Genomic DNA, 27,525 nt, shown 5'->3' with positions numbered 1-27,525 from the left:
CAACTGTCAGCCTAGCATTTAAATGAAGAGATAATTTGTGTTTAGTCCACCTCAGAATTCACAATGCGATGGTACAATTCGGATCAATGTCAAATAAATATTGTAACACAGATTCCCAATTCACAGGATGGCCAATATGGTCGGGATAAAGGATTAGATGAAGATGACGATGATGGGATGATCAATGAGCCAGTTTTATACCAGAAGCTGACCCCTTTTATATTCAAGGATAATCAGCCACTTTTGCTGGTTTTGAGGTTTCACCTCCCTGATGAACCAGGAAGCAGAATTGGAGCCATTTCCATTTCCAAGTCTGTTACAACTTCAAGGCATTTATACATGGAGTAAATATATTATAGAAGGTTGGTCGGGAGCTCAGGTGGAGTTAGGGACGTGTTCCAAGTCTGGGTTCAAGCTACTCAACACTTCAAACCAAACTCGACCAGAATTCAAGTTTTATTTGAAGTTTTTAACCCCAGGCTACAGTCCGGACTCCAGGGCCTGAATATGCAAGCTTGAACCATGCAAGACCTCGTCCACGGTCGCGTTGGGACCACTCCAAGTGAAGTTTTGGATGACTTACAATTAAGGCTGCAACTTAGGCCGGGTTGGCCCGAATCCAATCCTAACCCAATCCAAAAAAGTTGGGTTACGCTGGGTCGGATTGATGTTCGGGTTAGGGCTAGGGTTGACCCTTTAGTCAACCCGACTCAACTCGAACCTGATTCTATAGTATATGTCGTATATAAATATATGTTATATATAATATATAACATACATTGATTTGTTGAGATGCATGATATTTGTATAACCCCTATCACATAGTATCATGTATTTTTTTTAAGATAATCACTTCACTTAATCCTTACCAGAAAGACTAAAACCTTAATAACATTATTTTGTATTTTTTGAAAATTTTATTCTTCATCTCCTTTATGTTGTTTGTCGCCCAAGAAAGATCTATCGTAAATCATAACTCATAATAAACTATAGTCATTTCTAACACTTGTTTTTCTAAATTTTGTACTAAAAGAACAAAAAAAAAAAAAAAACGTCAACAAACAAATACTAATGAAACATAGGATTAATATATGTAGTGAAAGTTGAGTTAGGCTGAGTTTGGAAGGAGTACAAATGCAAATATGTAGAGTGCAAAACCTTATATTTTGTATGTATTTACACTGTACATATTTGCATTTGTATTATTTCCAAACTAAACCTTAAGATCTAAAATCGAGAAATTCTATGAGGTTTTAAAGGATGGGAAGAAGGTTGGATTGGGCCCAACCTGAAATTGACTTCAGGTTGGGTTAGGGTTGAAGGAATTTAGTTAGGGTTAGAGTTGGGTTGGTCAGGTTAAAGGTCGGGTTGGGTTAGGGTTAGGGTTGGGGTTTAGAACTTAGGGTTGGCCTCAACCTGACCTAACCCAGCCCAATTTGCAACCCTACTTACAATCTACATGTGTAGTACATTTCCTTGTCTTACCCAAGGTTTTTAAAATCAGACTGGACAAGGAACCATTCTGGAGTCTAGTTTCTAGGTCAAACAGTTTGCCATTTGGTCTGAATGGACAACTTGTTCTGATAAAAAAAAAAAACGATCAAAAACTGTTGTCTGAATCAACAGTTTGACGGTTTAACCATCTGAGTTAACGATTCACTAACCAAATCATGGTTTTTGGCCAAAAAACAGTTTTAGGATGAAACGGAACCGATCATGAGACTGGTTCCTGGTTTTTCAATCCAACCGTCCAATCCGATTTTAAAAACACTGGCCTTTACCCTTTGAAGGGGGCCAGGTAGGACTTGCGACTTGTGTTGAGTCTTTTGGTGAGCGTCCCAGTCCCAGATGACTAGTGGGTAATTATATTGGACAAATCTTACAAGAGTCCTCTTGGGATAATTGAAATTTAACGTGTTGTATGGACTTGCGGAATTTCTATTCTCATCTTCCAATCCCTACTAGATTATTTTATTTTCTTTTGTCCTCGATTGATGCGTAGACTGATGTTGAGAGTCTTCCGGCCAATTAGATGCGTCCCTTCTACGATGGGCATCCGCCATTAACTGACTTTTATTTTCGAGCAAGGTTTAGCTGAACTCTTTAGCTGTTAACTAAAGCGTTCAGCTAATCTCAATTCTTTTATTCACACGGATTAATTAGGAATTTTTAGGATATACTCTCGGTAGGATTCTGCTTTCAATTCCAGGAGCTCCCTCGTTCCTGTTTCAAGTCTTCATTCTTCAACTTCACCTGCCCAGCCTTTACTCAACTTCAAGCCAACTTAATTGAGACTTGAAGCTTTGACAGTAGCTACCTGGTACAGACGAATAGTATGCACTATGCAGAGATGTCCTTACTCAAGCACCTCCTCAAACAGGACTACTGAGTAAAACGTGTGAGCCCTACACTTAAATCTTAATGAACTCACTCATTTGTCCTGACTCCTGGGTTTGGAGTCGGTCAAAGTCAACCCCGCGGCTTAGTGCTGCTGTCTCCTTTTTAAAGGAATAAATAAAGGTGGTTGGACTACTAGCCTTGACGTACTGGTCTTTTGCCTCCCAGAAGGCCAGAAAACTGCCACTGTATGTGGTCTTTTCCTTGTTTCTAGCTTTATTTTGTGCAGAGACACAGGTCGAAACTAAAATTTATATGTCCATTCCTTCCAAATCCAACTTGAGAGTGGTACTGATACATTTCCATTTCTTACCCTTCATTGGGAGAAGCTTTTCTCAGACTTATAATTCACACGTCCCTTTCTTCTTTTATGTGACATCAATTACCTTCAACTGTTCACCATTTTTTCTCTTTTTGATTCTTTTTTTCAGCTTTTTTTTAAGAGAATGACTGTTCAACACATATGTCAGCTTGGAATTGATGCCAATATGCCAATACACAGACGGGTATTGGTGTTTTATGGTGGGAGCAAGGCAATTCAGAATTCTGATGATGCAGTGTACTTTTCCGTTTTTTTAGTATACCCTTTGTTCAGTCATGACTAATGATTTATGAATAGTGACCACTTGGAAATGACAATCTTAAATGTCCAAACTTCTCCACGAATAGATAAAAACTAAAAAAAAAAAATCGCATCACCACAGCAGAAAAAGAAAGCTAAGAAACACAATTTCACTAACGTTAAAATGTTACAGAACATTTTAAGAGGGAAAAACTACAAGGAAAAGAGAGAACATCAGCTGGGAAGATCAAAATTCGATTTCAGGCTTCTCAACTATAATTTACACGCAAAAGCGCTCTATACCCCTATGCCCTTCTTTTTTCATGATTATAAAAGTCCCTTGTGCTGTTTACAAAAATGTCTGTGAACCACAGATTGCAATATTGCTCATGTTCCTCATTTTCTGAGAACTGGAAATGGTGTAACATAACTTGATTTTGAATACATTGTCAAAACAACAACTGTACAGTAATCAAATAAATATAGGTACAATACATATCCGAATTCCTGACACTTCTTTTTTGTTTTTTGATCTGGAAGCCAACTGGATTTGTTTAAATAGGAAAGATTATATCCAAATTAAGTTCTCTCAATCTCTGCTGTAAAGGGGTGAAGCAGATGGCCTGGGATAAGATGCTGCTTTTCCATTCTGACCTTCATCAGCATTTCTTCTGCGGGACCTGGTTCCACCAGTGGAATGGTTTGCCCGGTTTGGGTGGTTTCCATTTTGTGTGTTCCTCTCAACATCCTTCAAATCTTGAAGCTGCTCTAATGTTGTCACCACCTCATCCATGTTTGGTCTGAACCTGGCCTCTGTGGATAGGCATTGGAGCGCAAGATTTGCTGCCTTTTGGGCCCCGCCCATTGAATACTGGCCTTCAAGACGGCTATCCAGAACACGAAAAATTTTCCGTTTGTTTGTCAAGTAAGGCTTGGCCCATTCCACCAGGTTATGTTCTCCAGATGGCCGATTCTTATCCACTGCTCTTCGGCCAGATAACATTTCTAGGAGGACAACCCCAAAGCTGTATACGTCACTCTTGGCAGTCAAATGACCTTCACAAGAGATGTAAAACAAAGATCAAGACGGGAAATATTGTCTAGTTCTTTGCTAGAATCAAGAATGCAGACAAGCTGACTTTCTAAAAAACTTGCACATATAGGGAGAATAGGAGTGACAATTTTTTATCAGTGAGAATACAAAATAGAATTACTTCTCTTTTTTATTTTCTTTATTCTATATTCTTGGGGAAGAGGTAATAAAACTCAATATCGAATATGCCATTGCAAGCATCAGGTTTGGAATCCTGTTACCATAGCATTCCACCAATTGCAGCTCAGGTGGCAAGCTCTAGCCCAGTAATCATTTAGTAGTACCAAAATACTTGCTTTCCTACTACTATTTTCTAAATACATAGCCTGATATCCAGAGTGGGATAAAGCAATTAGTTGCATCCTGATTTCTACATACCATATCCTCCCAAATTTTGTATAACAAATTTGTCCTCTAGGTAGATACTAGATAGCGTAATAGATTTTTTTATCATTCATTTAATACCATTATAATTCATTCTCTTAAATTTCTTGTTATAGTTTGCCTCTGTGGATCAAACATTAAATTCTGTTATTTCAACATCCTCCCATCTGAAGAGATTCCAGTATTCCAACCATTTGATTGGTTAAATTGGTAAATGGCTTAAATCACCGGTTGAATTTTCAAAGAATACATCATGAGGCCCTCCAACTACAAGCTTAACTTGAATATGAATGAAGAGATCGGAGGTGATTCAGGCTCATTTGCATGCCAAGAATAACTATCTTCTGTCTTAAGATTTTGTCCTCAGGGAAAATAGTACGTCATCCTATCCTATGCTTAATAAGCAGAGATGTTAACCACTTCTCATCTGCACTGTTGTATATACACATAATAATTACATTTAGATTCATAAATTTCACTTTATGCCAACTAAAACGACTCAGAAGCAGACAAGTCTGCCTCAACCAGATTAATTTAAAACCACACATGGGCATGCAATACCAAAGAAAAAAGAAAAATCAAATGTATCAGAGCAAACAAATGTTGGATAATACCTGTAGCTAGGTACTCTGGAGCTGCATATCCATATGTTCCCATGACTCTGGTTGAGACATGGCTTTTATCACCTGTTGGACCATCCTTGGCCAACCCAAAATCGGAAAGCTTTGCATTATAGTTCTGTGAGTTTATTCAAAAGAAGTATGAGTGCATCAACAAAATACTACTTAAACCATTCTTGTTATCTAACTAAATGCAATTTTACAAAAATTTGCAAGCAAAATGTGATTTAAAGTAAACATACAGTATACATACTGAATCAAGAAGGATGTTAGATGTCTTAAAGTCCCTGTAGATGACTTTTGTTTCAGCACTGTGAAGGAAGGCAAGACCTTTGGCAGCTCCAAGAGCAACCTTCATCCGGAGGTTCCAGGAAAGTGGCTGGAAATAAGATCCCCCTGTTTCAAGAACACAAAGGTATTAACAAAATAGAAATTGACGAGTTCTACATAGATCTTCCTTCAAAGGGAAAAGAGAAGAAAAACATGGAATTGAAATAGTACAACAGGGAAAAAATAACTAAAAAAATGGTATGATAGGGATAAAGAAGCTCACTCCTGAATAGATGATTCTCTAAGCTTCCCCGAGGCATAAACTCATAGACTAGAAGCCGATGCTCATCCTCTAGGCAATAGCCAATCAACTTCACAAGATTAGGATGATATAACTGCCCTAGGTAATTCACTTCTGCCTGCGAGGCCAGCAAAATGTTAAATAGCATTCTTAAAAAAAGAAAGAAATCTGACATTTGAAAGACTTAAAATTGTGACAACTACCAAGTTCTAACTTATTTAGTTTAGCACGGTCAACCAGACTAGTGCAATCGCAGAGGAGTATTCATGGACAGTTGGATACCATTCACACATAATATCTCTGCATGCCCAATTTTGCTCCACTCAACTAAGAATTTCTGAGTACTGCCACTTGAATACGAAGATACAGTCCCCTAAAGTAGGAGGATGAATCGAATTTTGAAAAGTGCAAGGCCTAAGAAGGGGAATACTCACCAGCCATTCCCTATGACCCTGATAGCCTTCTTGGTTAAGCCTCTTAACGGCGATAATCATGCCAGTTCCGGGCTTGGCAGCAGTAAGTGCATTTTCATCAATCCAACCCTTAAAAACTGATCCAAATCCCCCTTCTCCCAAAACACTGTCAGGCCGGAAGTTTCTTGTGGCCATTTTGAGTTCACTGAAACTAAAACTCTTTAAATTGGAGGACGGAATGATCTCCCCTGCACCACGAGGAGTTAGAGGCACAGAAGTAGCTGAGGCCCTGCTACTTGAACCACTTACGTCATTTCCATCTTTGCTCACACATTTCGAGTTCACCCCTGAAGAGCCATAAAATGATCATTTAATAAGTTCATGTACCAAAGCCAGACAATAAAACAAACTAAAGAAATAGAAATAACAGTTGATTATTGACAAACTTAATTGCCGACCTAAACATTATATTTCATAAACAACGATCAGTAAAAGTATCACAAAGAAGGAATCGGAAATTTTGAGAAAAACCTCCTTCTAAAGCATCTTAGAGATAAAAAATAAGGTTCCCAAACCTAACGATTCCCAGTAAATATGAGAGAAGATATTCCACGGAAATCTAATTTTCAGGTAACAAAAATCCAAATCATTTAAACAGTCAATGAGGTGAACTGTTGTTCAAGCTACAACAGAAAATCATTGTTTCCGGTGAATGAAACTCATCCACCTAGAAGAAAAAAACTATCAAGCAAATCCACATATACACCAATCATTTTCTTCAGATAATAGGAAAGAAACCCAATTCATTTAAACAGTCAATGAGGTCAACTGTTGCTCCAGCTACAACAGAAAATCACTGTTTCCGGTAAATGAAACTCATCCACCTAGAAATCCTCATTTACTAGCACAAAAACAATATCTTGAATGAAGATGACAAAACAAAAATGGAACTTCTACGTTCCAACCCAAAACACAAAGCGAAGTGGCAGAGGGGAAGAGAAAGACGGACTTCAATCCAGAAACAGCGACAAATATTTACTCAGAGAATTAAACGTCAAAAAAGGGGTTTCCACAGAAACCAGTCTCAAGAAGAGCAAAGTTTTAGCTGCCATGATTCAAAACCCGAAAATTAACAACAGAAAACAAAGTACCACAACAATCCGGCTTCAACAGCTATAAGTATCAACAAGTTAAGCCACTAAACTCGTAAAAATCTACATTTCAAGCAGGACAATGCTGAACCAGGTAAAGAAATCCTGTCAAAAGCGTCCAATACCTGTATGAAATGGACTCTCGGCTTTGATTCGAGCACTCCAGCAAGCCCCCATGGATAAGAAACCGCGAAACCAAGCTCTTATTTCCTTTCTTTACGACCCCCTCACCTCCTATAGATCACAAAACCAATGATTTAGGTGCACATGACTGGTAAAAAAATAGAACCAGATCCATGAAACAAAGCAGATCTAGTGTGAAACAAGCTTTATTCTTTAAAGTTAGGTGTAATCCACGAACATAACCTTCCCAGTTGATTTGCTTTGCCTACATATTCAATTAAAAAGAAAATTCAAAAGAAACAATTAATAGACTACTGAAAATGAAAAAAAAAAGGATGAAAACAATCACCTTCTTTTCTCTACAGATCGAGCAGAAGCTAGTAACCGAACTATAGAGATTACAGGAGATGTGCTTTATTTTTCTTTCTGGTGTTCGTGGTGGAATCAACAGAGACGCAGAAGAGAGAAATGAAAAGGGGGAAAGAAGGCGAGGTTCGTTTTTGGTGTTCGTGTGTTTCTTGGAAGCTCTTTTAGACCTTTCCGAAGCCGAGACAGTTTGACCTGGCTTAGTTTTTTTCCTTACTGCAGCTACGGACGGGGAGAGAGAGAGAGAGAGTGGGCATTAATGGCGGGCTGGTCCCGCTCAGGCTTATCCTTCTTATACTTTTGGCCACTCTTTCCATCTCTCGGTTCAACACGACAACCCCTGTATTGTCTGCAGTGAATCTTAACCGTTGGATTCCGATGAATGATTACACATTCAAGCCGATTTATTGTTGTCGGAACTCGGAAAGTTCCGTTGTCTACTGTCGGCTCGGCTTGGCCTCGTTTGGTTTTGGTTGGGCCCTTTCCCTTGAATTTTTCCAGACAATCAAAACTTTAGAAGGAAAGAAAAATTATAAAAATTTTCCCTCTATTTACTGAAAATCTCAAAATCCTATAGACCTCCCACATATTTATAGATTTGTCAGAAATTTCAAGGGAGGTTTTTATAATTTTCCCTTTTAGGAATTTTAGATTTGGTAAGATGGGCAATGGGCTTGGGCCATGGATTATGCCGGTTCCCATGTGGTCATGTCCTTGTTTTAGTTTAATAAGTTTGGTTAGAGATATACCGTATACCGTATATACCTTTTAATTAAATGGATAATAAATAAAACATGTAACAAACGTTGGGACAAGAATCTCTGACCCATTTAATTAATACAAAACTATAAATTAAACCAAAATATTTTTGGCATACTTGTCCCAATATTTGTCTTTTTTTTTTCTGGTACTCTCATTTATCCGTACAATTAAAATTAATTTCCCCATTTAATACTTATACGTACAAATATTCATTCATATATTATAAAATACACTTGAATAACAAAACATTTTATATTCTGATATTGTATTTCTTTTCAATCAAATTAGTTTTTTAAACAAATTATTTAGAATTTTGAAAATAAATTCCATTTCGTCTTAACTTGGAATTGGATTTCTTTAGTAGACTGTTTTAAAGTGAAATACCAAAAGAAAAAAGAAGAAGAATTATGTAGTCCTTTTCACTTTTACAGAAGAATATTAAGGATAAAAGAAGAATCTCCACAAACAAAAACAAATATTAATAGCCTCTTTTTTCTTTGTGAAGAAGTTAGGGTTTAGCATTCGTGGCTACACCCTTAATAAGGATTTCAAATAGGCCTCTGTTTAGTGTTAGGAGGAGCTTAATAAAAAAATCCACGTGGCAAGTAGAATCCAATGAGCGAATAGTGCTTCGGTAACTGCTCTCTAATTAATAAATAAACACATGGAAGGAATAGAAATAGGGGAAAATGGCAACAAATGAAGAAGCAATGCATTTGCCATCATCATGTGATGAGGGGAATCAGGAAACAAAAGGCCACGTTTTTGGTTGGGACGACAATATCTGGAAGACTAAAAGCAAAGTCACAGAAACATATCATGAGGAAACAATTGTTGATGCTTTCGATGTTAAAAATAATTGTACTTATACTTTGGAAATTTGTGGAAATAGGGTGTGGGGCCCATCTTAAATTTCTTTAGATTTATTGTGGGAAAAGGAAAATACAAGTCTTTAGCATAACCTGATTGGGTCATTGGGATTTGGTTGAGAAGATTTTTGTTGACTTGTCTGTTTCATTTCTGTTTTGTTTAGTTGTAAAAAAAAAAAAGTGGTGTAAATATTTAATGATGGGCTCCAGCTCTCAAAACACGGTGTGCTGTGCGAGAGGAAAGGGTCCTCAACCCAATAGCTACATGGAGTGAGTTGGGCTTGGGCCAAACCGACTAAACAACTATATTATCAACCAGACCAGCTAAGCTAAGCTATAATCATGAACTTTGACTTTCTTATACGGAAATTACCGAAGCAATGCTAAAATAAAGTGTAAAATAGTAATTAATTAATCATTTTTATTTGTAAACTTCTATTTTTGTAGTATTATCGACTATATTCTACTTCTATAGTCTTCTATACATGGCAGAGTTGGCAATGTAGATGTAGAACCACCATGGTATTACGTACACGTGGTCTATTGGAGGACGTCAAAAGTCAAACGTGATGAAACAGATCAGTACCATTAATCAGGTAGACCTATCTTTGTGGGGATTATGTAGTACGGCGTCATGGGAATGGGATATCAAGTTGACCACTAAACGTCACGAGATAGGAGATACCTTAGCCGGGTAGCGGGCCAGCCCATCATTGATTGCATGCGTAACATCTGTTAGTCCATGACTCCATGTCTCTGCAATTGCAAACCTCCAACTTCCAAGTTCCAACCCGGCTCCCCTACCCTACTTGGTCTTAGTGTCATGTCATGGTGTGAAGAAAAGAAATAGAGAAAGCCAGCTTAATTGCTTGGGCTTGCCCGAGACGGCTCGAGCGTCGAGATAGCCGGGGGAATCAGCGAGCGAGTCGTTGCGCCGGGTGCTCCCCAACCCTGCTGTCTAGACTTCAGCGCCTTTCGGGACCAGAGTCACTGGACGGTTCACGGCTCACGATTGGCGAATGGCGACTGCAAGTTGCAACTTGCAAGCAATAAAAGAAACGTAATAAATATTAAAATAATAAATATTCTACATCTTTTTTTGTTAGAATAAATATTTTAGTTGGAGAGAAGGTTTTAGGTAGTGGAATTGTAATCAAGATTAAGAATATATATATATATATATATATATATATATATATATATATATATATATATATATATATATATCCGGGCTTTGCCTTCATAACAATGGGCTTAGGCTAAGTCCGGGTCTAGCCTGGCTTGCATTATGGGCCTAAAAATATAAGCCCAGGCCCAGCCCTACATAGGCCCAAGCAGGGTCGGGCCAAGGTTTCGGGCCTAATTGTTGTATTTTAGTTTTAAAATTAAACAATTGTATTTTTTTTTCACTTATTGTCGTGGAGACCATAGTAACCTGTAAGAAACTTTAAACTTAATATCAAGATAAAAGCTTTTAACATAAAAGATAAGTTTCAATTGGTAATTAATATGCTAAAAATGATAATTTTAACAAACCAATTCTTCTATCAACAAAAAAAATCAACCTATAACCTATAATATCTATTAAAAAATAACCATCCATTGTCATGTAATATCCATAAAACAACTTTAGACATCTCTGTAAGGGGCTCCATCTTCCATTCAACTCCTATAAATAAAAAGTGAAATAAAAAATATATTTACATACTAAGAAAAAATAGTTCAAATTAATGTAAATAAATAAGTAATAAAATATTGCAAATGATTTCAATTTTACCCAAAACTTGCAACCACTCTAAACTTCAGGTTTATCTTCATCGATGGAGTCTTTATCACTAGAAGATTCGTCTTTTGGTGAGAGAGAGAGAGAGAGAGAGATATTGGGCGTGGCGGTGGTTTTGTGAAATTGGTGAGAGAGAGTGGAGAAGATTAGTGTTTAATAATTTTTATATTTCATTAAGTACTATATTAGAATTCGGTAAGATCTAAGACCGTAGGATTAAAATCTATAATCTCCTACAAATCTCTAATAATCTTTATTTTATATATAAAACATCAATTATCAAATTTTTTTAATAACATATATACATAAAGATAGGTCAGGCCTAAAAAATTAGGCCCAAGCCCAGCCCTAAATTTTGTGGGCCAAGGCTCGGGCTGGGCCTTAACATAAAAACCTAGGCCCAAGCCCGGATTTTCCAAGCCAGGCCATGCCTGGCTGAAATGATCACCCCTAGCTACAATGGCCTAAAAAGCCAAAGGTGAAATATAAAAACCTCCCCAATGTTTTTATTTTAACAAAACCTTCCCTCTCTACTTTTTGAAAAAATATGCAGTGTGACCCACAAGTGAAAGAATACCATATGTTAGCTACAAATACAAGTTAAAGATATTTTGAGGGTATTTTAATATATTTATGTCTGAATGGATAGACAAAATAGTAAACTTGATGTTTTCAAAACACAAACACATTAGGTTTAACATTTTCTGTCTAGCACAATAATGAAAGGGAGGTGTATGTAACTGTATTTACAGGAGAATAAGGGTGGCTTTTATGATTGTTAAAAAACTTAAGGGAGGTCTTTATATTTTGCCATACTGTTATCAGGAACTTCCGCACTAACGTTTATTCTTTGATTATTGTTTGTTTTAGCGAAAAATAGATTATTCTTATTTATTTATTACAAAATCTAAGGATAATTTAGAAATGAAAAATTTAACCAAAATTTCAATCATTTTGTTTTAAACCAATTGAGTGGTTGTAGAATATGTGCATTTTAAGGCAAGAATCAAAAGCAGGGCAGGGATCTCACTGACTTTGCGTTTGGGTTCCTGATTGATATATTGGAAATTGGATTACAAAAATCTTATAGGTAAATAGACATGAAAGACATCCGGTTCAGTCCTCATGAAACTGTGTTCACAGTGTGAAGACACTTTTGTGAGGACTGAATCTGGTCGCCTTTTAGAGTGTTCACACGGTTTTTGCTTTTCAGGAGATCCAGGATCCACTAGGCCAAGTCCTCGCCCCAAATTTCCACAGCTTTCAAACATCACAAGAAAGACACAAGACAAGATACACGATGATATCTGGATAAAATGTTGGGTGGGTGTAAATAAAGGACTTGTCTCAGAGTCTCACATATATGCGGATGCTGTTAGGCTATGTTTGGTTTGAAGGAAAAAGGTAGGAAAAGAAAGAGAAAGATAGGAAAACCAATACAAGGTTTGTAAGGGTTTCCCTACTTTTTTCCTTCAAACCAAATATAGCATTAAGATAAGGGATGTGATGGAGATGTCCTGCAGTGCAGTGCTGAACAAGTCAATGGAAACAGGGGTGATCACTGAACAACCAACCAAACATTCATGGTAGATAACACGTTTCATTTCACCCTGGTCCATGGGCTAGGTTTACATTGGCCGGAAGTGGAGCCCATATTACATTGCCAATGAATGGGCTGGCTTCCGTGCTTGGGGGGTGTGGATCGGAGGAGACTTTTTCTTGTCTTCATTGAGGGGAAGAACGAAGAAAATATGACCGGTCACGTGGAAACACAATGACTCATCTAAGACCTCTGACTGTGATACTCATATCTTTGTACAAAGCAGAAACAATTAACTATTTACTACTCTTTGCTAGAGTAACAGAGGAAAACAGGGCTGTGTTGGGTCGGCCTAAGCGGATCATGATATTATTACGGCCTGTGATTTTTTAAGACCCACAGGATGCATGCAGGGAAAAAGAGTCAAGCAAAAAGGATTTCTAATTTCTATTATTCTATATACTTGTGGATGGACCAAGTCAAAGTCAAGCGGATGAAATGGACCCTATCCATTATTTAAGTTTCAATCCATTTCTTAATATTGATTTTTGCCATGAGTCATGAAAACGCTCCTGCACTACTGTGCCAGAAATCAAGAAAATGAAAAATAAAAAACGCCAAACAAACAAGAGTACAAATTTAGCGTGGGTGGTTTAGCAATTTGCCATGAAAATCACTATGAATTTAACTATAGACACTATACAGTCCAAACCAACAGATGAGTTTTTATATCACCAGGTTTCTCAACGTTGAATATCTCAATTCAAAGTACAATTCAGTTATTAGATAATTAGGGGTGTCAACGGTATTCAAAAATCTGATTTGAGTTTAAGATTCGATATAATTGAATTGAATTTGGATAATTCGAATATCTAATCGGATTCGAATTCGGATATAACCTAATTTGATTTAATAAATATCTGAATTTGACTGATTATTTAATTTTTATATATAATATATAAAATATTTAAATGTGTTATATAATTTATAATAATTAAATTATATAAATAATTTATATATTTATATACTTTATATAAATAAATAAAATGCTTATATTATATATTTATTAATTATTTAAAATAATTAATTAGTCAAATTTAAATTGAATCAAATATTCTAATATTTAATCAAATTCAAATTCAAATTCAAATAATTAATATTTATCGAATATCGAATTTTCTAATTCAATTCGAACTCATATATTGTCTGATTTGATTCGAATTGGAATTGATGGAATAAGGGTTCTATGTATGAAACCACCTTTCATTAACAGCACATGAACGATAAAAGAATACTTCCAGTGGATATTCTTTTAGTCAAAAGACAAACTAGGTACTAAATGGAGTAACAGCATATCAGCCCCTGCTATTTTTTTTATTAACAGCCAAAGTTTCCAGGTAAGAAAGGCAGTGGCGAGGCTATGATACAGGGGTGCTTAAGGCTCAATTTGGAAGGAGTATAAATACAAATATGTAGAACGCAAAACCTATTTTGTATATATTTGCACAGTACATATTTGTACTTCTACTCCTTTTAGCTGGATATCAAAGTAGAACTTGGCTTTTTTGATGCTGTTTGTCTCTATTATTTATGGAGTAAAATTTTATCGCTCATCTCCTTGCTTCTCAAAAGTGTTGTAAAGAGGAATGCCTCCTCTATCCCCCATTATGGCTTCTGCCATTGCTTGGAAATAATATCAGTTTAGATCAATTTGAAAGTTTAACACCCATTTGTGAAGCAGATGCCACCCTAGACCCTAGCGAATGGAGGTGCCACGGCCACCCAAGCATAGCGGGGAATAGCAGAAAAATTATCAACATACAAATAAAGAATTGGTAATCTAGACCAAAAAGGTGGAATAGAAAAAAGGATACTCTCCGATTTATTAAAACTCAGAATTCTGCTGTCTTACATCCAGTTTACTTTGACATACCAGCCATGCTACATAGTAGTGGCTCTCAAAGGTTCCCTTTTAAAGAAGCTACAGCTTGCTGTATTTCTCACCAAACAAAACCTCTCAACCCCTAAATAATGCATGTGATTCCAAGCTCATGCGGTCTTCACAGTGGCTGACTTGATGATGTCAACAAACTCCGGCTGAAAAAAAAAATGAGGAAAAATCTTAGCTTGTAATAATAAAGATAAAGAACCAAAACGGAATGACGCAAGGTGGAAGAATTCAGCGATATGTGGTCAAATTTGCAGCAAACTTCAGTGAGTAGAAATGTAGAATTCTACCCCCCCCCCCGGTCCAAAAAAATAAATAAAACAAAAAACAAAAAACAAAGAGTTGACGATAATCTTTTGACAACAATAGTAATTACCTTTAAAGAAGCTCCACCAACCAAAAATCCATCAACATCAGGTTGTGCAGCCAACTCTTTGCAATTGGCACCGTTTACAGAACCTGAATAGAAATATTAACACTTTTTAAAATGTGAAATTGACATCATTTAGAAATTAAATCAATTCACAATTCACTGCTTTTGCATTCCCATTGCTGTTAACATTTGTTGCTATTGAAGCAATATAGTAAAATTTCATTCATTGTTACCAAAAAAAACACTGAAATTAGTTGGCATCAACCTAAATTATACAACAAAGACCATCTCAGACTTGCCACTCAACCCGTCAACTTTGAAGGCACAAATGCTCTCTCTGAGTGCAGTCCAAGGATGGCTATGGAAATCAGAACTCTGGTTCGTGACATCCATTTTGAGATTGGGACTGATTTAAAGATCCAATGGACTCGTATTCCTAGAAGTCGAAATCAAGCAGCTCATTTCTTAGCAAGCAGCCAATGCCCTTTCTATGGGCTGTGAACTATAGACCCCAGGCTTTCCTTATGATCTTCTATTGCATCTATCTCATTTATGTAACCTGGATTCGACTATTGTTAATCCTTCAAATTAAAGTTTTATTTACCAAAAAATAAAAAACTTGTCAACTTTGCAGTCTCACAAAGCAAATGGAAAACAAATACCTCCATAGATAATCCTGGTTGAGGTAGCTACTTCAGCACCAATATTCGATTGAAGCCATTTCCTTAATTCAGAATGCACCTGTTATACATATAAACACAATTAGTGCAAGAATATGAAATAACTGATCATTGGAGCAATTTGCAGCAATACTCTTCTCCAAGATATTATTAAAACAAATTTAGAGATGAAGCATGTGATGTAGGGAATCTAACACAAGCACAGATAAAATTCTAAGGGTGACTGCAGATCAGTTTATAAATGGTCAAATACTTCAGAAATGTGTCACAACCAATTTGTGTCTCCATAACAGGACACATCCTAAATCAACTATCAGAACCTAATCATCGACTGGCAAGAATAGGCCTATAAGATCTCTTAGGTTAGAGGACCACTGTAGAGTTCCCCAATATTAGACATCCATCTCACATGTGCCATATGACTCATTGTTTATTATCTTTGTAGGTGTCTTTGTTGACAAATTACAGAGAAAATGTGAACAAGAATATATAGTTGCAATTCTCTAGGTGATAATCTACATGAATGAAAGTTGTATGATATTCAGGTTGAATACAAGTGGAGCAAATCTTGATAGTTACTTACACATGACCATACAAGATGCTGTCAAACATAAAATTTTTACCATTGGATTTCAAAGCCCTCAAAAAGCTAAAATAGAAAGGACCAATACACATAAATACAATTTTACATGAGAATAGAAGGTTTTCAATAATAGTCCTATGATATTCAGTCATTTGAAGGACAATGTGCCAACTGCCAAGTGAGGCTGACAGTAAGTTCCTCTGGATTGCCCATGAGTTCAGGGGCTTACTCACATAAGCTCTATGCCAAGCCTAATCCTAGAAGTTACAAGTTCGTAGTTTAAGATAGAGGATGAATCTATTAGTCAAATCACTTAAAGAAAAATCTAAATAACCCAAGAATCTTCCACACCTCAACAAGACTTAGGCCTAAAAGGACCCCTACCTCTCTCCATCATTTATGCCCATTTGAATAAAAAAACCTGTAGGTGTCACAAGCCCTTCTTTATGGGACTATTTAGGTAAAAAATGAAAAAAAAAGACATTTGGATGACTATTAATACATGAGCAGAACTGCCACACATGGCTGGGTACAAGTTTGATGTAGACTACAGAAGTGAACGTATAGCCAATCTAGAGGCCCACCATGATACCCAGATGCCTCCACATGCTTAGCATGCTAGAGCTGGACATGATACTTAGCACAAAAGCCACTGGATAGTGGATACTGCATGGATACTTCTAAGTTCTAAATGCACTCTATAGCATTAACACTTCTAATATCTATAAAATAAGATGCCTTGACAAGTTATACTAAATATCCGTGCATGTTAGAAACTTAATTAAATTTGATAAATAAACCTTGAGTAATAGCATTTAGCTTTAAAATCTAGATACAGACCAACAGAGCATGAGATATGCACATTTTATGGGATACCAACCCACATCCATGACAGATTTTAAGAAATGGAGTTGTATCCCTGTTTCTCATCCATATATATCCATGTCCGCATCTGTACCTAGGCATCATATGAGGCCCATGGCATAGTTTTCAAGGCATATAGGGCCCTAAGCGATTTTGGGCGACACTGGGGCACCTAGGCGACAAAAATTTTATAACATAAAAATTTGACTTTTGGCTAGTTTCCTAGTTTTATATACCATTCAACATGTATGTTAATTGAAAAAATAGCAATTCTCTTTATTAATAACATTAAATTTCCTCTAAAAATGTGGAAAATCATCACATCTAAAAGATAAAAATCTTTTACATATATTAATTTCATTATTTCAAAGATAATATTACTATAATAAGCATTTAATAGAGCAAATTCATATTAATTAGCAGCTAAAGAAGGTTATTAACTTTATATGCTAAATATTCAGGATGGGAAGTAAAATAGAAAAAAAAAACAAGGATGGGGTTTCTGTTTTATTTAATTAGAGAGAGAGAGAATAGAAAAAAAGAACTTTATTATTCTATTCTTTCTTTCTTTCTTTTTCTCTTCTCAAAACTCTTTGATCTTTTAAATTTCAATAGTAAAACATTAAAACAAAGTATAATTGATATATAGCATATAATAAAATGTATTAACACATACATTAATAAGATACAACAATATAAATGATATTATAAAAGGTGCCCGCCTTGTCATTTTTGTCGCCTAGGCGGGCGCCTAGTTGCTAAAAGTCAAGGCGTTCAAGGCGTTTGGGCGAGGCGCCCAGCCAAAGGCACCTAGGCAACGCCTTGACAACTATGGCCCATGGATGGTCTGGATTGGCCACATTTAGGAATCCTTTCACAAAGTTTTGTTTTGATATATTGCAGGTTAGTTATTGGTCTTAAACCCAAAAAAAGCCCGGGTGCCACATAAGAATTTCAGGATCATCTGTTTCTGCTTACTCCTTGCTCAACTTCTTGTCCTTGGTTCACAAACTTATGAGTTATGACCCATGAGACCCCCCCCCCACACCCACCCACACAAAAAAAAAAGAAAATAAGAAAAGTAAAGAAAAGAAATAACAATGAGTACATCTTAATGAAGATAATAAATGCTAGTTACATGGGCATCTTATTCGGCATGGGCAATTACTCTTTTATGTCTTTTCTTTTTTCCATCAACATCACCATTATCATTATTCAGAAACGGGGATTCAAATTCATTATTTAATGGCTCCTCAGATGCTTTCCTTTACATGCAAATTATGAATATGAGAATTAGGAAAATTAAGTGCAAACACCAGGAAAATAGCAACTTACTTCCTGAGCTTGAGCAGGGGTTGCAACCTTTCCAGTTCCAATGGCCCATACAGGTTCATAGGCCAAAACGACATTAGCCCAATTGGATATCCGTTCTGTAAGAGAAAAGAAATTAGCATGCAACCACAAAAAAAAGACATAAATTTAATATTTATGGAAAGAATGAAAATTTGTTGTTCCCCCATCGGTATGTCACAGACAGTACTTCCCTATGCATCATGCCCAAACTATCTTATATAAAATGAAGAGACTGGCTTGGCCATCTCATGTTCTCTGTGACTGGGAAATAAGGGGTATTGTTGCCTAAAGACCGAATGATCCAACCAAAATTTCCCCCTTCAAATTTACAATCCAATTAAGCAAATAGAATAACTAAAGGCTTAACATCAATAGGTTTTATCATCTTAAATCTGGAGCAGTCACTACTCACTACAGCAAACACAAAAAAGGTTCCAGAAAGAAATTAAGAGATGCACATCAAATCCATACAAAAACAGAAGTGGGGGATAACAGACATAAGGCATGAACAACCATAATATTGAATAATGGGGGATAGGCCAAAATATTTCCTCAAAACTAGAGAAGGCCTCAATTGATTAATTAAGTATAAACCAAGACAAATATTCACACATAATATTTCTCAAAGATTGCTTCTTGTCATAGAAGACACCTAAAGAGCATGATGATACCAGACAAGAACCTTCTTCCCAAATGGATTCAAAACCCCAATTAGATCAATAATTTAAAGCAAAGAGAAAAGAAAGTCTGTAAAAGATGTGCAGCTTGTATTGAGCAGGGTATGGGGGCACCTGCTATTCCTTTTGTCTGCGCGGAAACAACATTCAGAGTAGCTCCCGACTCTCGCTGCTCAAGAGTCTCACCAACACAAGCAATCACCTTCAAGCCTTGAGAAAGTGCATAAGCAACCTTGTCTCCAACAAACTGCAACAACATAGACAACATGGAGACAAATGAGTACTCTTGTGTCTAAGAGTTCACAAATACCTTTCGCATATAAGAAAAATTGATGAAGCACTGATAGATGGATGAATCCATAGGATTCAACTAAGGAAAATATTATAGAAAACCCAACAAAATGGAGTCATGAGACAAAGCCCCAACTCTTGGATTCAAGGAAAAGTTACGCTGCATTAATTTGTTTGGCATATAAAGGTAAAAAGAGTATGTTTTGTTTCCAAGATATACACTCTTTCTACCCCATGCTCATGCATCAGAAAAAACTGTCCTCCTGGACAAATCTGGAGGAGAACAAGAGCTGACAGCCATCTCTTGACCCATACTACTTGGGATGTGGTTGTGCTTTTCTGCACCACTGTTCATAAAAAAAGAGTAGAAAATAGATATTCATAATGCTCATGTACAATAACTTACCTCATTTGATTCATTTAATAATAACCTTCTTTCTGAATGACCAAGAATGACCCAAGGAATATCCAAATTGACAAGCATCTCTGCACTGTTAACAGGAGACATCAAGTCATCGACCTAATGTATGTTAAGAAATTGTAGTACTTGTTCCATAAAAACTCAACACCTATCACTTGGAACAATCTATGGCCATACAATGGGTAGCAGAATTAGACAACTAGTTTAGATGGTGAATCTGAAAGCAAACTGTGTTGAGATATCCAAGTAAAATAAGCACTTAAGCAAACAGAATGCAAACAAATATAATAGTTTTTAGATGTCTATATTGGCTCTATGCATTACAATACAGAAAAAACATGAAAACAACATTGCGAAACATATACTGCCTGTTAAATTAGAACCTGAAAATAAGGATAGACAGTTCCCATATATAACTGAAGAGTGAACAAAATATAAAACTTGCACTAAAATGACACTCTCAAAAAGAAGTGGGTGGATTAGTTAAGGAACATAAAGTTGACACAGCACCACTAAAAAATTATAACCTTAAATAAATACAGTAATAAATTGCATGCCAGTGATTGCAATTGAACTGAGACATACCTAACCTCACCGGTGAAAGCACCCCCTTTCTTCACCCAACAGTTTTGTGCAGCAACATGGAAGTCAGACCTCAATGAACTTTTTACCAAAGGGAGGAAAACAAATGGAGGGCTTACAACAACCTCTGCAGAAGTAACACATGCCACATCAACAACTTTAAGGTGTGTATTTTGAAATGCCCCAGCATAAAAACTTAAAAAGCATGTCTTTGTGTGCGCGTACACAGGCATGTGTGTGTATGTTTGAGAGATAGAGAGAAATGACATTCAGAAGTAAATTTGAGCTTGAGGACACTAAAATATTTTGAAAGTATCACAGCTTACTCAAACTAATCTTAGCATTTAGTTAACCCAAAGAGATCAAAATTAACTAAATCTGGGATTGCTGTGTTGAGACAAGACTGAGAGCAATTCCACATGCTTTGCAAGAGAAAGTCTTAACTCCCAAAATATGCACAGTAAACTAATACTTTCTAAAGATAAAGTGCCGGTAATAACATCATTTTCATTACTAGCAACTGCTTCAGGAATTCTGCCACCACTTAGCTTTCTTTTAGAAGATCAAGAAATATTCTTTCCTTGCTACAGATTGCATCACAAAAATGAATTACACAAGTAACTAATTAGTTTGTCCTTGACCTTCCAATTATAAAGTTAAAAAAAAGCCCATGTGCTGTCACGTCAACCTTGCTTGAGATCACTAAACAACAGAGCCAAGTGCTAAGTGACAAAAGACATAGTATGAGCGAACTCACTATTTAGTATGTTCTACCCATGATAAATTAATAGACTTAAATATGGATATTCTAAAAGGCAAAATGTAGATAATAAAAGTGAATTTACCCTATTTTTAATCCATATCTACCATACATGTACCTAAAACAATAGAATTTACCACTTGTTGGTAGAAGCCTAAGGTGATATAATCAAGTTTAACTTGAAAGTCAAATATTTCACATACAATGGCTATTTAACCTACATATGATGGAAAATAAAATGGTCTTAGATAACGTAAATAAATCATTTTCTAGTAAGGGATTTTGACAAAACTAAATATAAACAATAAATGGCAAAAGTAGAGAACTATTTCTTTTCTTTTTTTTTTTTGAATTTATTTGAATCTACTGAACTATTAATACACGTCAAGGATGTCATTTCCCCACTTCCCACATCCTCAAATGCGCACGAATTCAAAGAAATGCTGTTTATTACGCTGGTATGTAAGACTTGCATATTCCAAAATGAACAAAAGTAAAAAAAAAAGGGTAGAAATTTGCGAAAACTCTAAAATAGCGAAATGAGACATTAAGAGCTTTGCAGGGCGAAACTGCAAAATAAAATAACTATCAGATAAAAGGAAGGCCATTTCGCCCACTCACCCACAACATCTCCGGACGGTGCCTCCGCTTCATTAAGTGTGGAGACAATCTTCTTCACTTCTTCGGCAGTTCCATTCTGCACAGAGAACCAATTGAAGTTTTGGTCCATAATAAAAAGAAAAAGCAATGACTTTCTTAGAATTTAGACGCAACTCAATTCCAACCACACATCCGATACAGTGTAATTCACCATCCATGGATTACGAAGTTCTCCAGCCAAGGAATGGTAATAGAGAGTCTATATTTCTAGTGAAGAGCACACGTAATGCTTCCTCGAATAGTATACTGGTAAAGGATAAAAAAATTGAAAACTTTAAAACTTAAGCTTTCATGCTAGAAACATCAGGCAGCGAACACCCAAAAAAACTACAATCACCAGATCTGGAAATACACTTTAAGTACGAGGTCTGGCAAACGGCATTTAACATAATCGCTGTAACTTCACACATGGATTGCTAGATCGGATTCATATACTGGAATCAAAATCCATAAAACGATAAAAGAGGAAAATGAAAGGGGGAAAGATACAATAATCAAATCCTTTTACGTGCGATCAATGATGCAAATCACAGATCTATCTCAGTAACAAAAGTTATAAACTTGACTAATTTCATTGATTTTCCAGAATTGATGTACATCAAAATAGAATCCGAAGGATATATAAGACATAAAAAAGAATGAAAAGATCTAATGGATCAATGATCAACTTACGCATTTCCAGTTACCACCAACGAAAAACTTTCTGCCCATTTTCGAAGAAAACAAAGGACACGAGGAGTCGAGGAAGAAATGAAGAAGTACACGATAAACAGAGAAAGGTAGAGAGCACCGCTTGGATTATGAGAAGATGAGATATATAGAAAGCGCTGAGTGCATACAAAATTACTATAATACCCCATCTTCTCGGTTTATGTAGTAATAATATGTCTTTATCGCCCTTGTTGAGGAATTAGGATTAGTCCGCGAGGACCGCGACTCACGACTTTGCTCGGAAAAACCATATGGGCTAAGGGGCAATTTTGCCAATGGATACAGCCCGTGTTGGGTGTGCCGCGAACGTACACTTGTGAAGAGTGGGATGACGAAGGGCCCGAGCCCGAGGCTCACGGTTTCGACGACTTTTCCATCGGTTTGTGGTTCATTTCATCCAGACTGTATAGCCCACAGGAATAACAGCATTACAAAAGCTGGTGACTTTGGGGAAAGCTCAGCTGTGAGTCACACATGTATGTGTTGAGCTTTAAAATTCTAAAATACACAAAAAACTTGCACTTATTTCGGTTAATTTATTACTCGAAATTGCCACGAACGCTATGCGTGAGAATACTTGAAAAGGAACAGGTAGGAAGCATGCGTTTGGCGTTTTGTTTTTTAAAGCCGGGGAAGCATGCGGTTTGTACTCTTATAATCTCTTATTCAATATTCACATTTCATAGATGTAACATGAGAGATCGAGGGTCAATTCTTAGCCAAGAAATATGAGAGATTGAGAGTCATAATTCTAATTCCTTACCAAAAAAATGCATTGTTGCTAATTGCAATTCTGCATTGAATGAAGGATTTAAAACTCTACTCGTCACAAGACAATTTTTAATGTTAATGGCTTTTTCGTAAGATGAAAAAAAAAAACCAGAAAAGTACGGATATATTCAATGCAGAAATCTGATTGCCACTGCACAGTTATAAATATTCAAAACGTCCAAAAACCACATCCTATGCACCCATACCCGCCTGTGAATTGACATCAATTCCGAGCTGGCACCTACCCCAAATATACTTTGAACCTACAAATTCTGACACTGGGTGTATCGGTCATTCTCCCAAAAAAAAGTCATTCTCCCATTCATATTTGTTGTGACCATATTCACAGTGCTCCCTTGCGACACATATGCACCGGTGATGGAAATTAAAAAGTAGTTTGATGTTTTGATTTTATTTATTGCAGGAGAGTGCTGCAACCATGGTCGCAGCAGATTTTCTCGTGCCATTATTAATCCTTTAATATTTAAAATAAAGATTCGAATTATTAAAAAATCAATGACACTTGTCATAATATCAAGGCTAAATTTGGAAGTGCATAAAAACAAGTGTTTATTGGGCTGGAACCACACAAATAAGCATTTATTTACATTTAAGAAATAAGTTCAAAAATAAGTTTTATTTTGAGAATAATCATTTTTTTTTGTCAAAAGGAGAAGGAATTATATATTTATATAGAGAAAGTTACATGAGGGGATTGTCTCGAGTTGTAGCGAACTCGGATTAGTCCTTTACATGACAAGTAAGCTAAAATGTGTGCTGCCTGGTTCTGTTGCCTTACAATATGTGCAAAATGTATATAATTAAAAGAGTTAATAAGATGTTTCAAGTGACTTTTATGTAACTGTTCCATCCAGTGAGCAATTCGATCTGTTCTTGCAAAATATACTAAAGCAGCATTGTCTATATATACCAAAAGACAAATAATACCATGAGAGAGAGTTGTTTGTAGTCCACTTAACATGGCTCGAATTTCAGCGTCATAGCTTGAGAGTGCCCATGAAGGTCCTCCTTCTGCAATGGTGTAACTTTCCATGCCATGTTGGATGATGAAGCCTCGTCCTACAGCACCTGAAACTGGATCATAAGAGCCACCAGTAAATAAACAAGGCAAATGACTAGAAGATGGTAGTCGATGTTGAGGTGGCTTGCCGTCATTTGTTAGATGCTCCCATTGGAAGGGCATTGCTAAGTTAACCACTTGCATGGGATTCGAATCAATATTTTCGAAAATTTTCTTGTTCCTTGCATCCCATATATGATAGATGATCAAAGCAAATTTGCCAATGTTTGTTATTGCTTGCTGCTTACACAATATTGAACGCATCCCTGTAAACCAATTAATGATGATAGTGTGAATCAAGTCCTGACCTATGGTAGAGGGGTTTAAGCCAATTTGGGCACCGAACCAAACAACTCGTGTGAATGGGCACTGAAAGAGGAGATGATGAAGTGTTTCTTCTTGTACTTTGCAAAAAACGCAAAGCCGATCTTGTTCATTTAACCAGGACAAACACTTTTGTTTTGTGAGTAAACCGTCCCAGAGGACTTTCCAAAGAAAAATTTGGAATCTGTATAGCACTTTTATCTGCCATAGTAATTTCCAGTTAAAATATGTGAAGGATACTGAAGCCCCTAAAGATGAGAAGAGTTGATATGCTGATTTGACTGAATAGATGCCTGATGCACTGTGCTTCCAAACTAGTAGGTCGCTGGTTTGGCTAGGCTTTGGTGTCACTTCTAGTATGTGTTGGATAGTGGAAGCATGAAAACATTCTTGAAGTCAAGGGAGGTTCCAAGATCCATCAGAATTTATTAGTTTTGAGACTTTCAATTCAAGCCGTTGTGATTGAAATGTTGAGGTTGGTGATGGAACTTGTCCTGGCAGTGTAGGAATCCAAGGGTCGTGGTAGGTTGATATTGCTGTACCATCCTTGATTGACCACAGTAAATGGGTCTTAGCAAAAGCGCCACCTTCAGGCTTGTTGCCACCATTGTGAATTGTATATGCCTTTTTTTGCAAAGAAGATAGAGGTGTTTGGAGAATACCTGGACTTGATCTGCTTTCTCCATAAACCTTGGCTATCCATTAGTAGTCTCCATATCTGCTTACTAAACATTGCTTGATTCATAGAGTCAAAAGATCTAAAACCCAAACCTCCGTGGTTTTTTGGTAGACATACCTTCCTCCAAGCAATGGTATGAAGGGAATTTTTGTTGCAATCCCCCCACTAGAAAGGTTCCTATCATTTTGTCAAGGGATGAGGTAGTTGACTTTGGTAAAATAGATGTTGACACGGGGTATACAGGGATTGCTTGCAGAATTGATTTAACTAATGTGGTTCTACCCGCCTGTGACAATAACTTGGAGCTCCAAGAACCAATTTTTCACTATACCCTTTCAATGACCTCCTTATGAGAGTCACAGAGACGGATGTTTGTTCCAACTTGAGTGCCAAGATATTTGGATCCCAGCAGGGGTTCGAAAGACTACAATATTTTAACCAGAGTTTTAACCTGAGTTACATCCACCTTACAGAAGACTGCAATATTTTGACCAGATATGGCTTTGAAAGACTGCAATATTTTAACCAGAGTTTTAACCTGAGTTACATCCGCCTTACAGAAGAGGATGCAGTCATCTGCAAATATAAGGTGAGTGATGGGGGAATTATTCCGACTAATTTTCACTCTTTCAAATTGCCTGGCTGTAGAGGCTTGACATAACATTTGTGTGAGAACTTCCATACTTATGATAAAAAGGTGAAGAGAAATGAGTTCACCTTACCTGATCCCCGATTCAATTTGAAGTGGTCATATGATTCCCCTGCCAATTTAATGAAAAAATAACAGTAGATATGCATTGATAGATCATATTACATTATTTGGTTGGAAAATGTAACAATGGATATGCTTCTTTTTAACAACTTATTCAATAACTGCTTATTTCCTTTACAACCTATCTTGGCCGGCCATGTTATTTTAAAAATACTTATACTACCTACTGTGTTAAAATAAGTATTTTTTCATCATTTAATGCTTATAAACGCTTATTAGAATAAGCACATTTTTCAAATACGCACTCCCAAGCTTAGTAATGAACCAACTTACGTGTCCTAGTGAGATGTCCTCTTAAAACTGCAACATCTCTATGTTAATAAGATTAGGGCCCATAATAAGATGGGCTCCATTTGAGACAATCAGCACCCGCATTGTAGCCGAGCTCCTGAGAATATCCTTTGGTACAAATAGGATAATACCGCATTAACGTGACCCAAGGTGGTACTTCCTATCCCCACCTTCCTTCCTTTGTGGTTGTGAATTCATTGAGCGTTATCCATGTTTGCTTTCTGTCAGTTGTCACCTTCCATTCTCACAAGTCACAAATCCCAACCACCCTTCCCCTCTAAGCACACGTTCATAGATTGTAACATTTAATCTAGGTCTCTTTTGGGAGGGCTTAGGCTTTGGCTGAGTTGATTTCAAGAAGCCATTAAAAAAGTCTCAACAAAGAATCAAGGAAATGAGTGGACAACAATCTGGGCTCTCTAAGAGTTTTCATAAAAAATTTGCATATCGACTTTCCAGGTGAACCCTGCCTCACAAAGAGAAAAGCAACCAAAATTAATCACTTAGGCCTAGCCCAAACCCACCATGAGTTGGGTTGGATTGAGCTTGCATTGTGCATGGATTTGTAAACGCAAACCTGACTCATGTTGGGCCCGGTCTGAGACCAAAGTTTATATCTTTGGGTTGGGCCTGGGTTAACTCTCAACCCGACCCAACCCGCCCAGCTTGCAAACCTACTCTGAAAATCCCTTTACGTATTACATGTATGCGGGGATTGATGATGTATCTCCACTTATCCTAATAGAGTGACCCCAATAGCTTGGATCTGCTATCCACTACTTCACAAGCCTTCCCATTAGTCTACCCACAAGACGCTACAGATGCCTAGATGAATCTTGGTTCCGCCTCATCATAGTGCATACATGTACATTCATATACAAGTAGATTTCACTCGTTGATAAACAAAATAAAATAAAATACATTTCATTTTATATGATTTACACAGGGACCAGATTAAATTGTGGTGTAGCCCAATGAATAAAAAATAAATAAATTGTGGTTCAGCCTGTCCCGTAAATTTAGACCAACAACATTTTATGTCCATTTGGTTTTGAACTATGCTGAACCAG

General features: G+C 36.7%; 2 protein-coding genes across 3 annotated transcripts; both read right to left on the bottom strand.

The window, feature by feature from the left end:
- Window positions 1-3,358: 3,358 nt before the first annotated feature.
- On the bottom strand, window positions 3,359-7,922 carry LOC104597190 (receptor-like cytoplasmic kinase 176). Of its 2 annotated transcripts, XM_019197768.2 has the most exons (8): window positions 7,664-7,922; window positions 7,558-7,579; window positions 7,317-7,425; window positions 6,062-6,387; window positions 5,610-5,745; window positions 5,310-5,452; window positions 5,051-5,174; window positions 3,359-4,015 (listed from the first exon to the last, which is right to left on the bottom strand). In XM_019197768.2, the coding sequence occupies exons 3-8, from the start codon at window positions 7,366-7,368 to the stop codon at window positions 3,549-3,551; spliced, it is 1,248 nt and encodes a 415-aa protein (XP_019053313.1). In that variant the 5' UTR covers window positions 7,369-7,425; window positions 7,558-7,579; window positions 7,664-7,922; the 3' UTR covers window positions 3,359-3,548. The 2 variants fall into 2 exon arrangements, with proteins under 2 accessions (XP_019053313.1, XP_010256925.1); XM_010258623.3 differs by lacking the exon at window positions 7,558-7,579.
- A 6,566-nt stretch (window positions 7,923-14,488) lies between these two features.
- TPI (triosephosphate isomerase) lies at window positions 14,489-22,659 on the bottom strand. Its single transcript, XM_010258625.3, has 9 exons — window positions 22,499-22,659; window positions 21,788-21,863; window positions 20,410-20,533; window positions 19,810-19,894; window positions 19,227-19,359; window positions 18,418-18,512; window positions 15,618-15,696; window positions 14,959-15,041; window positions 14,489-14,731 (listed from the first exon to the last, which is right to left on the bottom strand). Exons 1-9 carry the CDS (start codon window positions 22,535-22,537, stop codon window positions 14,684-14,686), a joined length of 762 nt encoding a protein of 253 aa, XP_010256927.1. The 5' UTR covers window positions 22,538-22,659; the 3' UTR covers window positions 14,489-14,683.
- Window positions 22,660-27,525: the final 4,866 nt, after the last annotated feature.

This window comes from Nelumbo nucifera, chromosome 2 (assembly GCF_055504915.1).
Source record: "Nelumbo nucifera cultivar China Antique chromosome 2, China Antique-T2T, whole genome shotgun sequence".
NCBI lineage: Eukaryota > Viridiplantae > Streptophyta > Magnoliopsida > Proteales > Nelumbonaceae > Nelumbo > Nelumbo nucifera.
The sequence above is the reverse complement of the archived record's forward strand: the minus strand, read 5'-3'. Positions and strand labels throughout refer to the sequence as shown.